General features: G+C 34.4%; 1 protein-coding gene across 5 annotated transcripts in view; it reads left to right on the top strand.

The window, feature by feature from the left end:
* The window catches only part of baz (par-3 family cell polarity regulator), a 503,422-nt gene that overhangs the window by 242,738 nt on the left and 245,790 nt on the right, over positions 1-14,894 (top strand). For all 5 annotated transcript variants that reach the window (XM_090412006.1, XM_090412010.1, XM_090412009.1 and 2 more), the window contains exon 6: positions 7,185-7,282. In XM_090412006.1, the coding sequence (XP_090268132.1) occupies positions 7,185-7,282 (98 nt within the window). The remainder of the gene's footprint in view (positions 1-7,184; positions 7,283-14,894) is intronic.

Below are 14,894 nucleotides of genomic sequence, written 5' to 3'. Positions count from 1 at the left end.
AAGCACTTGCCAAACTACTTAGTAGTGCATTTTCACTGCTAATATAAAATGGTTTTTATGTAGCAAACTTTGTATTAAAAGATTAAATAGGCATATTAAGATAGCCCTAACAATGAAGAAAATATATTGCTAATTATATTTGGGTTGATTTGAAAAAATAAGCATGAATTTTTATCTAATAACTTATTTTTCATAGTGACAATAGGCTCTAAGTAATTTATGTGATAAATGGGAAAGTGAGGGATTGGACAGTGAAACTTTTTTGTGTGCTTATGGTTCCTCAGGAGGCTCTGCTAAGCAGGAAGGGGAGAAATTTTCCAAGTCATTATAGAAAGCAGCTGACATACAGAAAGTGTAGGTCATTTTTGAAGACCTAAATAGTGTAGTGGGAAGTGAATACCAGAAATATAGAAATATCGTGGGAGAATTGGGTGACAAGAGAATAACTAATAACAATGGTAGAGTACCTGCTAGATTTCTTTTCAGGACATAAACTAGTCATTACTAACACCATCTATCCAAATAAAGATGTGTACAGATTCATTTCGTGTGATGATACAAGAAATAAGCCTCACTGACAGCAATATCTTTATGCAGGTTCAGGACACCTTGGCTATACCAAGATTGTACAAGGAATTTGAGCAATATGAATGAATTTCATATTGTAAAGCATAAGAAAGTTTCAAAAAGAATCAACTTAATGAATTGGAACATATGACCTGATGTTAAACATAATATGGATTATACTTATGTAAATTTTTTATTGGCATAAAGTTTTTGCCCCCAATGTCAAAGGCATCTTCTACATGACTTTCATATTAAACAACCAGAGCATAAATCAGTAGATTCAATAATGAAAATGCATGAGCTTCACATACATAATGTAGAGTGACAATAGTCTCTAAATACATTAAGGTTCTAATATAATACTTTAACAAGAGATTTAAAAATAAAGAAATGATAATAATAAAAAAAAAATTAATTCTGGAATTTGCAAAGAAGAGAGCTACTTCCCATAAAAAAGGGATAATTTAAGTCCATCACTTTTATTTAGATTCGGAAGTGCAGAAATGGAAAACCTGAATTTTCTTCCAAAAGATTTGATGTCTGGTGGTGATAGTGTGTTCCACAAGTCCTGATTATTCTGGTTCATCGAACTTAACATAGTCTAAAGTTCATCACGATGTATGGCTGCCAATCTGTCTGTATTGCCAAAATATGATAACCCACACTGGCAAGGAATTTGATAACGCTCCAGGGTGGTATCTTTTGCAGAGCCTAGAAAAGCAGAAATTTTGTTGATAGGCCAGAAGGACACTTGTAAGGCTAGCATATCTAAGTAATTTGGCTATACCTTCTGAAACACCATCATAAGGAATGGTAACACAACAGACCCCTCTGTATCACCATCACAATGAAAGTAGATGACAGGTAGCTTTATAAATATCAATGATCTTGTTGACATAAAATTTAGTATAGTCATTAGCAAGGAAGGTGGAGACTTGATGGGATTTATTCTGATACAATTATGATGGTGCGAAAGAGCATGAATGTTTGTGTTTTCCCTTATAAAAACTAAGAAATAAAGGCTATCATCTGGTTGATAAAGTAAAAGGATATCTAAAAAATCAATTCAATTGTTCTCTTTTACCTCGAGAGTGAACTGGATATCAAGGTGAAAAGTGTTGATCTTATTGATGAACTTTTGTAGATCTGTACAGGAACCATGCCAAACCAAAGATAATAAAGAACAAAGATATTACAGTACTAAGGATGATAAACAGAATTCAATTCAAGTATTATAATGAATACAATTAATTTTATTCACATCCCTACTGCTTATCTTTAGTAATATTGAGTTATCCAAACACGATCATATTTCTCTACTCGGACTGACCTGCACCTCCAATCTCTCCTGGCACAACCACATTTCAACTATAACTTCTGCAACTGCCATAAAACTTTTTCACACAAGACACTACTTCACACTTTCACAGCTGATAACTCTTTTCAAAGCCCAAATTCACCAAGCCATGGAATATTGCTTCCATATTTGGGATGGAGCATCAAAATCTCACCTAACCAACTTAACTCCTTCATCCTCTACTTCTGTCCTTTGGAACAGTTCCCACAACACTTTCAACAAACATCCTGGAGTTTACAATATTCCATCTTCTTGTTGCTTTGCTTATATAGGGCAAACACACAGAAGTTTGGAAATTAGGCTTTTGGAAATCTGTCTCCACTACTCAATCCACCAACTGCCCGCCACTACCACTAGCATGTCCCCAGACAATCACAAACATCCATGCCTACAGCAGGATTCGAACCCGCAGCCCTTTGGCTTGAGAGCGGATGTGCTAACCACTTGACCAACCAGTCAGGCATTACACCAAATAATGTGATGTGAACATCTTAACAAAAACATAATCTGTCTATAATTTTTATTGATTTATGACAGTCACATATTTTTAGAGTTAAACATTTTTCAGTGAATAATACAAAATGTTATATTCAGGCAATGACAATCAAGGAAAAGAAGGAGTAGCCATAGTATTCAACACAAAATACGAGGCTAATCTTCTTGAATGGCAGGCAGTCTCAAGTAGAGTGATGCAGGCAAATATCAGAATGGGGAACTGGACAATGAGACTTATTTGTGGCTGTGGTCTCACAGAAGGTTCTACTAAGGTAGAAGTGGAGGAATGTTTTGATGCTTTAGAGAGAGCAGCTGACACAATGAAAAAGGAAAAGTTGGTCCTTTTTGGGAGTCTAAATAGCAGAGTAGGAAATGATTGTCAGACATACAAAAATATATTGGGAAAATTTGGAGAAAAGAGCAAAGCCAATAATAATAATGGCAAATGCCTGTTGGATTTCTGCTCAGAACATAGACTGGTTATTACTAACACCATGTTCCAACATAAAAATGTGCCCAAATTCACATGGAGAGAAGAGGCAAGAAATAAGAAAAGTCTCATTGACTATGTTATTGTTCATAGTGATGTTTTCTCCTTTGTGCAGGACATCAGAGTGAACAGAGGATTTGAAATTGGAAGTGATCATCATTTAGTCTTAAGCAGGATAAAATTGAATTTAATATTGAAAAGAATAACATGTAAGAAAGTTTTAAAGCGAATAAAAGTTGAGCAGCTCTCAGATGTGAACTGTAGACTAAAATACACAAAGATTATTGAAGAAAAAATGAAAGAGTTTGAGAACAGGAACCAAACCTTGGAGATTCAGTGGCAAGCTGTGAAGAAAACCCTGATTGATTCAGCCAGAGAGGCATGTGGTGAGGTTGTCTGCAAGGATAGAAAAATTAGAACTCCATGGTGGACACAGGAAGTTAAAGAGGCAGTGAAGGAAAAGAAGAAAGCATATCAAAAGTTCCTGGCAAATTAGACCGCTTGTGCTCTTAGAGAATACAGAGACAAATGTAAGATAGCTAAACAAAACTCTTGGGAGGACTTTGGCAAGAACATAGAAAATAAACATCAAGAAGGTGGTAAGATATTCTGGAGGTTGTTGATGAAGCTTAGAAATGGAGGAAAGAGTGCTGTAAAAGGAGTTAGAGATGATAAAGGTGACATGAAAACAGGAGAAAAATATATCCTTGAAGTATGGCGTAATTACTTTGAAAAACTGCTAAATGAAACAAGCAGTGATGACAGCACATTGGTAAAAAAACACTGACCAGGCATGCAGTCAGGAATACTTATCCATACTAGAAGTAGAAAAAGCCATCAAAGGCTTGAAATGTGGAAAGGCAGCAGGAGTAGATGATATTCGATCAGAAATACTGAAATATGGTGGTATAAAAGTCATACAGTGGCTGCAGTGCATAGTTCAGAAGGCCTGGACAGAGGGACGAATTCCTGATGATCGAAGTAGAGCTCTACTAGCACCCATATGTAAAAAGGAAAATAAAACTGAATGTGAGAATTACATAGGTATTTCCCTGCTTGGTGTTCCTGGCAAGATTTATGCCACTATACTTGAAAAACGGTTGAGAAGAATTGTGGAAGAAAAGATTGGTGAAAAACAAGCTGGATTCAGGCCAAATAGAGGCTGTCAGGATCAGATCTTCACTTTACGACAAATAGTCGAGAAAGCATGGGAATATAACAAAGATCTGTATTTAAGTTTTGTCGATCTGGAAAAGGCATATGACAAGGTGCCAAGAGAGAAGCTATTCAATACGCTACAGTTATATGGGTGTTAAATCTGGTGTGAGACAAGGATATACATTATCCCCTCTGTTATTCATTATGTATATGGATCACATTATGAAGGAAAATGGTATTAAACATTATATCAGAATTGGAGATGTTAATGTATGCACTTTGCTTTATGCGGACAATGTTATACTTCTAAATAAATCCGCTACATGTTTGCGAGATTCCCTGACTAAATTCAATAACTGTTGTAATAGATATGGTATGAAGGTCAGCATTAAAAAGACAAAGACAATGAAAATAGCTAGAATCATTGAAAATGTCAACTGTGTTGTGAATGGAGAACCTGTGGAACAAGTAAAACATTTCAGCTACTTAGGCACGCTTTTTAGTGAAGATGGTAAATTAAATATGGAAATAGACAACAGAATCAACAAAGCTGGTATGGTAGGAAGTCAATTGAGTCAGAACACTATAGTAGCTGTATAGGTTAGCTGTAAAGAAGACAGTGTTCAAATCAGTTTTAACTTATGGATTTGAGAGCTGGGTCAGAAGTAAAACACTTGACCAAAGTGTGAACAGATGACATGAATGGCAATATCATATTAAAAACGAGGATATTAAGGAAAAACTAGACATTGTCAGCATTTAGGAATGCGTTAGCAGAGGTAATCGAACGTGCGAGGAAAGATTAGCAAATCAAGTGTTCTCTGCCAGGTTTGCAGGAAAATGACCCAGAGAAAGACCAAGATATAGGTGGATTGATATGGTAAAAGTGCTTTAGATCAGTGCTCCCCAAACTTCTGGATATCAGGGGCCCCCTTTGCAAAAATTAAAATATTTCACGGCCCTCCTCGAAAAAAAATCTTAATAGAGAGATATATTATTATAATATTTATTGTATTTATATTCAATACAAAACATACACAGCGAATATTGCTAAAATCAAATGCATATATTACATTTTTTGCCTCTTACTGTTTGGTTCTGAAGAAGATGCGGGCTGTTCTGGTAAAATATGAAATACTGTCCTTGTTTCTGCTTCTTCTGATTGTTCGCAGGAATTTTTTTATATTTTTTATCAGCCACTTATCCATCTCAGAGTTAAATTTTTTAACGTAGAATGGATCAAATAATATCACCATTTACCAATACTGGCACACCACAGACTGATAACATGAAATTAGTGAATATTACCTGAATAAGGGAATCCCCGGACCAGGAACATTTTTCTCTTTTTGACTTTTCTCCCTTTAAGGTAATTAAGACTAATGCGAAACAGACAGCAAAGGCAGGTTATTAAAACGTGCATATGATTGGTGCAGTATTAACAAAAGATCGTGCAACCGAAAGATTTAAGCATAGCTGACAATTGAGTTGAAATGCTAACTCTCTTCAACTGAATTCCATACGTGAAACTGCCATGACATTGATTATATATATATATATATATATATATATTACTTAGTTTTAACACTTTTACGAATTTTAACATGTTCGGTTGAATTTTATTGCTGCCTTGGGAAATCAAACTCGCACACATCTAATTAATAACAATAGTTTTTAGTTAGATAATGTGTTTGCCCATGTAACATATGGTTTTGTTTCAGTCTGTACAGCATAATTTCTGTATGAGGGGACATGCGATTCATTAATTAGTGTGTTTTTATCCCAGTTGTCTCTGATTGCACTATTTGTTGAGAAATATATTACATAGACTCCTCATACCTTATTCACTGGCATAATAAAAGTACTTGTTTTTATTGCCTCTGCAGTATAGTGGCTGTTAGGGAGTTCACGTTGTTTACCGTTGCAAGAGAGTTACTCTCTCCCCACATGAACTTGTTTAAGCTTTTTTTCATGTGTGAAGTATATGCGAAACTTTTATTGGTAACAGAAAACTAGCTCGGATAACAGTGATAATATAAAACGAGTTTTGATATGTATATAAAGTCAATATCAACAGTCCCTGATCATGAACGTGTGATGAAAGGGACAGGAAGATTTGGAGCTTCCCTGGAGAGCATTCGAAGTAAATACAATTTGAAATGAAGCATACGAATAAGCAATATTTACTAATATTCATTAAGCGCCGAAATATGCAGGATGCAAAGTTTGTGAACCAACACCAGTGTGTGAATTTTTCCATTAAAATATAAAAAAATAACAAAAAAGAAATAATAAATAATAAAAGTTAAATACGTTTCTTTTAAAATAAAAAAAATCTACTTAGTCTTAAAACATTTTAAATTTGTTTTCATTATTTCACTGCCCCCCCCCCCCCCCAACAAAGAACAAAAAAAAAACCTACAGCCCCCAAGGGGGCTGCGGCCCACAGTTTGGGAAGCGCTGCTTTAGACGATAGAAATATAAGATCTGATAATGTTGGAGTCTTGACAAGTAACAGACTGATTTGGAGGAAAATTGTAGATTAGTAATGATGTAAATTTAAAAGGAAGTTAGTAATGATGTAAATTTTTCATGTAGTACTATCATATCCTGTACATCCCTTGAGGGTACATGTCAGGATTTGATGATGAACAATTTTCAGAAATAAAATGTCTAGAGAAGTTACTAACATAAACAGATTCATTGAATTTAACTAGGAATATTTTCTTCTTGCAGTGTAACTTTTTTTTCTGTATACCATTTAATTTTTTAAATGGTATAGAAAAAGTGTCCAAATCATTTGTTTTCACCTTGTACTTGCAGATATTGGCAGAGAAACAGTATCATACACATTTGAATATAATTAGAAGTATTAATATGCCAACATTGTCCAATGTTATATTCATATTATTGATATGTTAATATAATTTTTTATTGTTCTGTTCATATGTCTGTTATAGAGAAATAGGGGATATTAAAGATCCAACATTATTTCAGAGGTTCAGTATAAGATTGAAATAAGGTTGGATCTATAATATCTCCTATTTCTGTATAATTGACATTGCCAAAGTTAAACGAGATGGTCCCTTTCCTTGATAATTTCTATTATTCTTTTAGGCACAAGAGAGCAGAAAAGAACCGCTTGGTGGTTCAGGATCATCACCACAATATGTAAATGATCAGGATAGTGAACTGTCAAGTAGCAGTGATGATCGGTAAGTATGTAATATTTATATTTTATACATTAACTGGTACAGACAGGAATTTTTAGGGTAATTGAATTTTTTTGGTTACCTGAGATGCACTTATGTGTGGCATTCACTTGTTGATAACAGTAATAAAATTAAAATTTCAGTTATGCACTGAAGTTAACCTTATTGAAATCATCATACACACTAAACAAATTAAATCTAAGCATTTTTCTTAGAAGATGCTGTAATCATCCTACCTTAAAACTTTTGATGATTTAAGATGATTTTTATTTCCTCATCATTTCTAGGTGAAACACACATAACACATACCACAGAAGATCACTGCATTGTCTTTCTTATGTGTTCTTGTTTCCATTCTTCTGTTCTCTTTTTCCCATGAAGTTCATATTTTGTCACATTCTTCTACATTACTGCTTGTATGCAGTAATATAGTAAATTGAATGAATGAATGTTGCAAGTAATTTTCTTCTGTCAACCCAAGAAATTTTCTCTTCAGCAGGACATTTTTTGGATCCTTTACTTAAGTATTTCATCATATTGCTGAAAGTATCTGTATTCTTGTTAGCCCATTCTTTTGCCTCAGTTTATAATTATTGAACAGGTTTGGAAAATCAACTTGCTTCAATACTTCATTGATGTCAGTAACTCCATTTTTCCTTTTTTTCATTAAATCCATTGAATAATCATCTTCCTCGAAAGATCTTTCAGCAGACATATAAGATATGCACTAGATAATAATAGAAGGCAGCTATTATTTTCTCCATATTATTTAAAATTTGCCTCATCACTGTATTTCAGGTACATTAAAAGTAGAATCTTTTATGGTGCACCACAGGCATTTGATAGTGGATCACGATTTGTGATCTCTCTCGTAGTCAGACATAATGTCTTGAATTACTGCTTGATACATAGTATCAGATATGCAGATTTGTGATATTGAGTAGTATTGGATATGTGATATTGAAAAGAATAAAGAAAGGAAGTAATTATTTCTTGGAAACAGTTCTATCTCAGAATGAAGGATGACCTCTGGAATTGTGTACTTCAATTTCTTTAAATTTTCCATTGCTGCAGATGCAAATATATGAAAAAAAAATAGGAAAATTTCACTATTCTCACGAACAGAAAATTGGCTTCTTTAAGTGCTGTAGATGCTAAGTATTTCTCCACAACCAGTTTTTTTTTTTTTTAATGATAAATTGATGCACAAGTGACAGTATTAAAACAGGCCTTGATTTGTTTCATTGTTGCTCTAGACTTGCCTTCAGCAACTGGAGTCAAAATTGGCAAATGCCAGTAAAAGGCACGTTCATCTATGTTGACTTCATCTGGAGAAAATGTTTGCTTAATAGACACTGTCAAAAAAAAAATCTCCTGATCTGCATAGTATATTTCTCCGAACAGGTGGTCAATCTTATGTAGCAAAGCTTGAAATATATCTACCAGAAAATACAGAAGACCTGATCAGATCCATCTCCATACTTTTTCAACTAAGGTTCACCCCAGATAATAAGTTTGCTTCAACTCACTTTTTCAAAACTTTACATATAAAACAGCATCTGACTGATTTGTTAAAAGGCTTCTCTTTTGGTAACTGTTCATTCTGCTTATACTCACCAAAAAAATAAAAAAAAAGATAAAAATATAATAATAGTAAATAAATAAACAAAAATTATTTATTAAGTGGCTTATGTTTTGCTGCATTTCAAAGCAGCATTTTCAGATAGCACAAATGCTTGTCACTGTATGCAGAGCACTTCGCCAGAGGGTTGTTGGAAACAGTTCAGATTGTAGTGCAGAGGAAAGCTCTCCTGTCAAGGTGTTGTCTAGGGTTGGATTTGGGAGTTCAGTCAGAGCTGTTATGTTAGAGGTGGTAAATGCCCATCTCTAAAGATTTTGCTAAATTAATGCAGCTGTATTTACTGAAATTAGAGGAGGGATTCATGCCTAATGGTCACTAAATATAGTCTTTCAGACTTGTAGCAACACCTGTGGTTTCTATAAATTAACGATACCAAGAAATTATATACTTGGTTTAATCCCTTATCCAAGTGTAAGCAAAGTTTGCACCTGAAGTATTTTCAGGACTGGAATAACTTGTATATAGAGACTAGTGACTTCATATCACTTGCCTTAGTATCTCATAATGCAAAGCACATATCCTTGCGGACATGTATAATACTATGCATAATGAGAAGGGTCACTACCCAGACTGGTTTTGTCCTTAATTAGGTCTCATCAGTGGGAGCCAGACCTAATGGTGATACCAAGGTTCAAGTAATGCAGAAGTCATATTTTCCCATATGAGAACACGTGTTTTGCTAATCTTTCCTCTCCCATTCCCTTTAAGTGACCATACCACCTGAGATTAGCTCTACTAACGCATTTCTGGATGCTGACAATGTCTTTCCTAATATCCTCGTTTTTAATATGATATTGCCATTGATGCCATCTGTTCATGTCTCTAATCTTTCTCAGGACTCTCATATCTGCGGTCTCTAGTCTTAGGTCAAGTGTTTTACTTCTGACCCAGCTCTCAGATCCATAAGTTAAAACTGGTTTGAACAGTGTCTTGTATAGCTAATTTAGTGTTCCGACTAATTTCTCTCTTATTCCATATGAATTTATTCAGTTGATTAACCATACCAGCTTTGTTGATTCTCTTGTCTATTTCCATATTTCATTTACCATCTTCACTAAAAATTGTACCTAAGTAGGTGAAATGTTTTACTTGTTCCACATGTTCTCTGTTCACAATGCAGTTGAAATTTTTAACAATTCTGCCTATTTTCATTGTCTTTGTCTTTTTATTGCTGATCTTCATGCCATATCTATTACAACAGTGTTTCAATTTAGTAAAGGAATCTTGCAGACTCGTAGTGGATTTATTGATAAGTATAAAATCATCCGCATAAAACAAAGAGCTGACATTAACATCTCCAATTTTGATGTCATGTTTAATACCACTTTCCTTCATAATGTGATCCATATAGATAATGAATAACAGAGGGGATAATGTACATTCTTGTCTCACACCAGATTTAACATTAAACCATCTTCTTGTACTTCCTTCAATTCTAACTGCTGACTTACAATCAAATAAAGACTAAGTATTGCTTGATATAATGCTCCATTGTCACCATATAACTGTAGCATATTGAATAGCTTCTCTTTTGGCACCTTATCATATACCTTTTCCAGATCTACAAAACTCAAATAGAGAGATCATTGTTATATTCCCATGATTTCTCCACTATTTGTCATAAAGTAAAGATCTGATCCTGACAGCCTCTGTTTGGCCGGAATCCAGCTTGTTCTTCACCAAGCTTTTCTTCTACAATCTTCTCAACCGTTTCTCAAGTATACTTGCATATATCTTACCAAAAACACTCAGTAGGGAAATACCTCTGTAATTCTCACATTCAGTTTTATTTCCCTTTTTTATATATGGGTACTATGAGAGCTCTACTCCAATCATCGGGAATTCATCCCTCTGTCCAGGCCTTCTGAACTGTGCAGTGCAGCCACTGCAAGACTTTTATACCACTATACTTCAGCATTTCTGGTCAATATCATCTACTCCTGCTGCCTTTCCACATTTTAAGCCTTTGATGGCTTTTGTCTACTTCAAGTATGGATATATATTCCTGACTGCATGCCTGTTGAATGTTTTTTGCTATTGTGCTATCACTGCTTGTTTCATTTAGCAATTTCTCGAAGTAATGACTCTATACTTTGAGGATATCTTTTTCTCCATTTTTAAGCTTCTTCAACAACCTCCAGAATATTTTTCCACTTTCTTGATATTTATTTTCTATATTCTTGCCAAAGTCCTCCCATGACTTTTGTTTAGCTAGTTTTACACACTGTTTAGCTTTCTTACATTTGTCTCTGTATTCTGTAAGAGTAAAAGCTGACTTATTTTCCAGGAACTTTTGATATGCTTTCTTCTTTTCCTTCACTGCCTCTTTAACTTCCTGTGTCCATCATGGAGTTCTAATTTTTCTTTCCTTGCAGAGAACCTCACCACATGCCTCTGGCTGAATCAATCAGGGTTTTCTTCAAGCCTTGCCACTGAATCTCTCAAGTTTGGTTCCTGTTCTCAAACTCTTTAATTTTTTCTTCAATAATCTTTGTGTATTTTAGTCTACAGATCACATCTGAGTGCTGCTCAACTTTTATTCGCTTTAAAACTTTCTTACATGTTATTCTTTTCACATGAAATTCAATTTTATCCTGCTCAAGACTAAATAGTGATCACTTCCAATTTCAAATCCTCTGATTTGAAAACAAGGGAGAAACATCACTATGAACAATAACATAGTCAATGAGACTTTTCTTATTACTTGCCCCTTCTCTCCATGTGAATTTGTGCACATTTTTATGTTGGAACATGGTGTTAGTAATAACCATCCATGCCCTGAGCAGAAATCCAACAAATATTTGCCATTATTATTAGCTTTGCTCTTTTCTCCAAATTTTCCCAATATATTTTTGTATGTCTGACAATCATTTCCTCCTCTGCTATTTAGAACCCCAACAAGGACCAACTTTTCATTTTTCATTGTTGTCAGTTGCTTTTTCTAAAGCCTCAAAAAATTCCTCCACTTCTACCTTAGTAGAACCTTCTGTGGGACCATAGGCACAAATAAATCTCGTTATCCAGTTTCGCATTCTGATATTTGCCCACAACACTCTACTTGAGACTGCTTGCCATTCAAGAAGATTAGCCTCGTATTTAGTGTTGAATGCAATGGCTACTCCTTTTCCTTGATTGTCATTGCCTGAATATAACATTTTATATTTATTGCTCTCACCAGGTTTTTTTTTGTTTGTTTTTTTTTGTTTGTTTTTTTTTCAATCTCCCCTATTATGTCGATCTGGTACTTATCTAATTCCTCAGCTAGCTCCAATTCTGTGCCATTCAGGCTTTTTATGTTGATAGTATCGATCTTTAACTCTGGTGATGTTGAGTTGGGGTGTTTTTGTAAACCTTTGGTCCCAATTGTATGTTTGTATATATAAATTACATGCAAAATTATATCCTGAGTTACGCTAATTCGACATGCGCTTTTTGTTGGTCCCACCTACCACATAACTTCGGGATTTTACTGTACTTATATGAATTTTTGTTAACACAAAGGAAGAAAGACAGGAAAGAAAAGCTTGTTCTTGATTTCCACGAATTTCTTCTTTATCCGAGTCGTCGATTTTTCTATGCTCTTTAGGACCCTTGCAACTTGTGATGCTCCTCCTTCGATTGCCAACAATGGCCCTCGCGTGGTGACCGACCCAGGTAAGAAGATGAGAGCCCTAATACCTACAATGCTTCTCTTTCAATTACCAACAACGGGCTTCATGTTGTCATTAAGTCCATTGTTTATTGGACCTAAAAAAAAAATTAGGAATTTTTTGATCATCTTGGGTTCAAAACCATTAAGTGCAAAGATATATGCCAGGTAGTACCATTTATTGCAAAAAATAGGCATAATTAAAACTTTGCAAGACAGAGCATACAATATATCTAGCACACCGATTAAAAGAAATGAAGAATTACCCTACCTGGCACAGAATTCCTCAATTAATCGTTTTGAACCCAAGATGATCAAAAAAATTTTTAATACAGCTCCTGCAACTTCCTTACTTAAACAAGATTTCAAGAATGCAATCATGCTGCATGTACATCAAAAATGTCACAGACAAAGTGCCTATATTGCTTCGCAAGTTCAACATAAAAGTGACTGTTCTACCTTTACAAAATATCAAGATTTTTACATCCACCAAATCCGCCACATCATCCCATTAAGAAACCAGGATCTATGAGATTTTCATTGCTTTTGTGGCATTTGTTACGTAGTCCAGATGGGAAGGTTGAGACAGATCCTTATGTCTGAACATGTAAAAGACATTGAAAAGAGAAGGAAGCACAAATCAGGTTTAGCATTCCACATAATCACTACTGACTATCAAGTATTCTGGCAACAGATAACCATGTCATATATTGATAATAACTGTTTCACAAGAAAATTTAAATAAGCCGCACAGATGCTTCGGATTCCCACAGAGTGCAATAAAAATCAAGGCTTCATTTTACATCAAGTGTGGTCTGCCTTCACCAAAAATTTAACTGCAATGGACCTAGGATATAGCACACATAAACCGCAGAACATGACAACTAGCAGTGTTTTCCAACAAGCATACAGTAATGATTATATCATTTGTATTCTGGTTTCTCAATTATTTAACAGTTGTGAAGTTATTAAAAACAACTAATATGTGAAATTAATTGTCAATAAGCTTTTGTTGTGTAAAACTTTTATATACCATTACCCCTGATGATGTAAGCTTTACGACACATGATACTTGTCGGGTTTTTTAATTGTATGTTTTTAATAAACTCTTTATATTAATATGTGGTCTCAATACCGAAAACTACCTACAGAATGCCTTTTCTTCCTAGAGATCATGGTTACTCATTTTTCAAATGGCTCACTATCATTTGTCTATAGGAGGATTCATACTTTCCAAAGTTCTTATAAGATAAGCAGTAATAGCATAATTTAGTTCTAAGCCAGCAGTTAGAATTGAAGAAGATAATACAGGAAGAGGTTTGGCGAACTTAGATGTAAGAAAAGGGTGCACACTACTTTCGGTATTGTTTTTCATCTATGAGGAACACATTATGACAAAAAGTAGCATTAAACATGAAATCAGATAGGTGATATTAACTTTAGGTATTTACTTAATGCAGATTATGTTAGATTCTTAAATAAAATCAGTCTTCAAGACTCGACTAATTGCATGACTGGTGTACCAAATTTGGCATAAAAATCAGCAATAAAAAGGCAAAAGATTATGAAAATATGTAGGAATATTGAAAAATAACTGAATTCCAAGTGGAGAACTTAAAGAACAAGTCATCTGTTTAGCCACAATTTTTATTGAAGATGGCAAGTTATATATGGAAATAGAAAACAGAATATGCAAAGTTGGTATGGTGTTGAGTCCACTGAATAAATTTATAAGGAATAAGAGAGAAAGTAGTCAAAATGCTAATTTATCTATCCAACTCAGATTTGACTGGTTGGAAGATAAACTTGATTTGAATTGCAGAATCATATTAAAAAAGAAATTAGGCAGAAGCTTGACATTTTTAGCATTCAAGAATGGGTGAGCAGACCCAATCTTGGATAGTATGGTCACTTGAACAGAATGGGAGAGAAATGGTTAACAAAACAGGATAATGTTTAATACCATGGATGATAAGAAGGCAAAAAACTAGGTGAATTGTTGTAGTAAGAAGGGTCTTAGAAGATTGAAATAGATGATCTGACACTGTTAGTCCTGACAGGTACCAACTAATTTGGTGGAATGTTATTGATGGGAAATTTGTAGAATATAAACTTTATCATCTAGTACTATCATATGTAGCACTTTGGATAAAATGTGATCTTTATCATGCAGCACTGTATCTTGTACACCCCTTGAGAGTACATACGAAGAATTTGACTGTGATTAATTAACTTCATGACACTGAGCTAGTCAGTGTGATGATAATATTAAAGTTTAGGATCATTTACTAACTCATTTGTAATAAAGAATGTAGCTATAACTA

Source organism: Typopeltis vanoorti, chromosome 22 (genome assembly GCF_054136105.1).
Source record: "Typopeltis vanoorti isolate ZY-2024b chromosome 22, IOZ_Tvanoo_1.0, whole genome shotgun sequence".
NCBI lineage: Eukaryota > Metazoa > Arthropoda > Arachnida > Uropygi > Thelyphonidae > Typopeltis > Typopeltis vanoorti.
The sequence above is the reverse complement of the archived record's forward strand: the minus strand, read 5'-3'. Positions and strand labels throughout refer to the sequence as shown.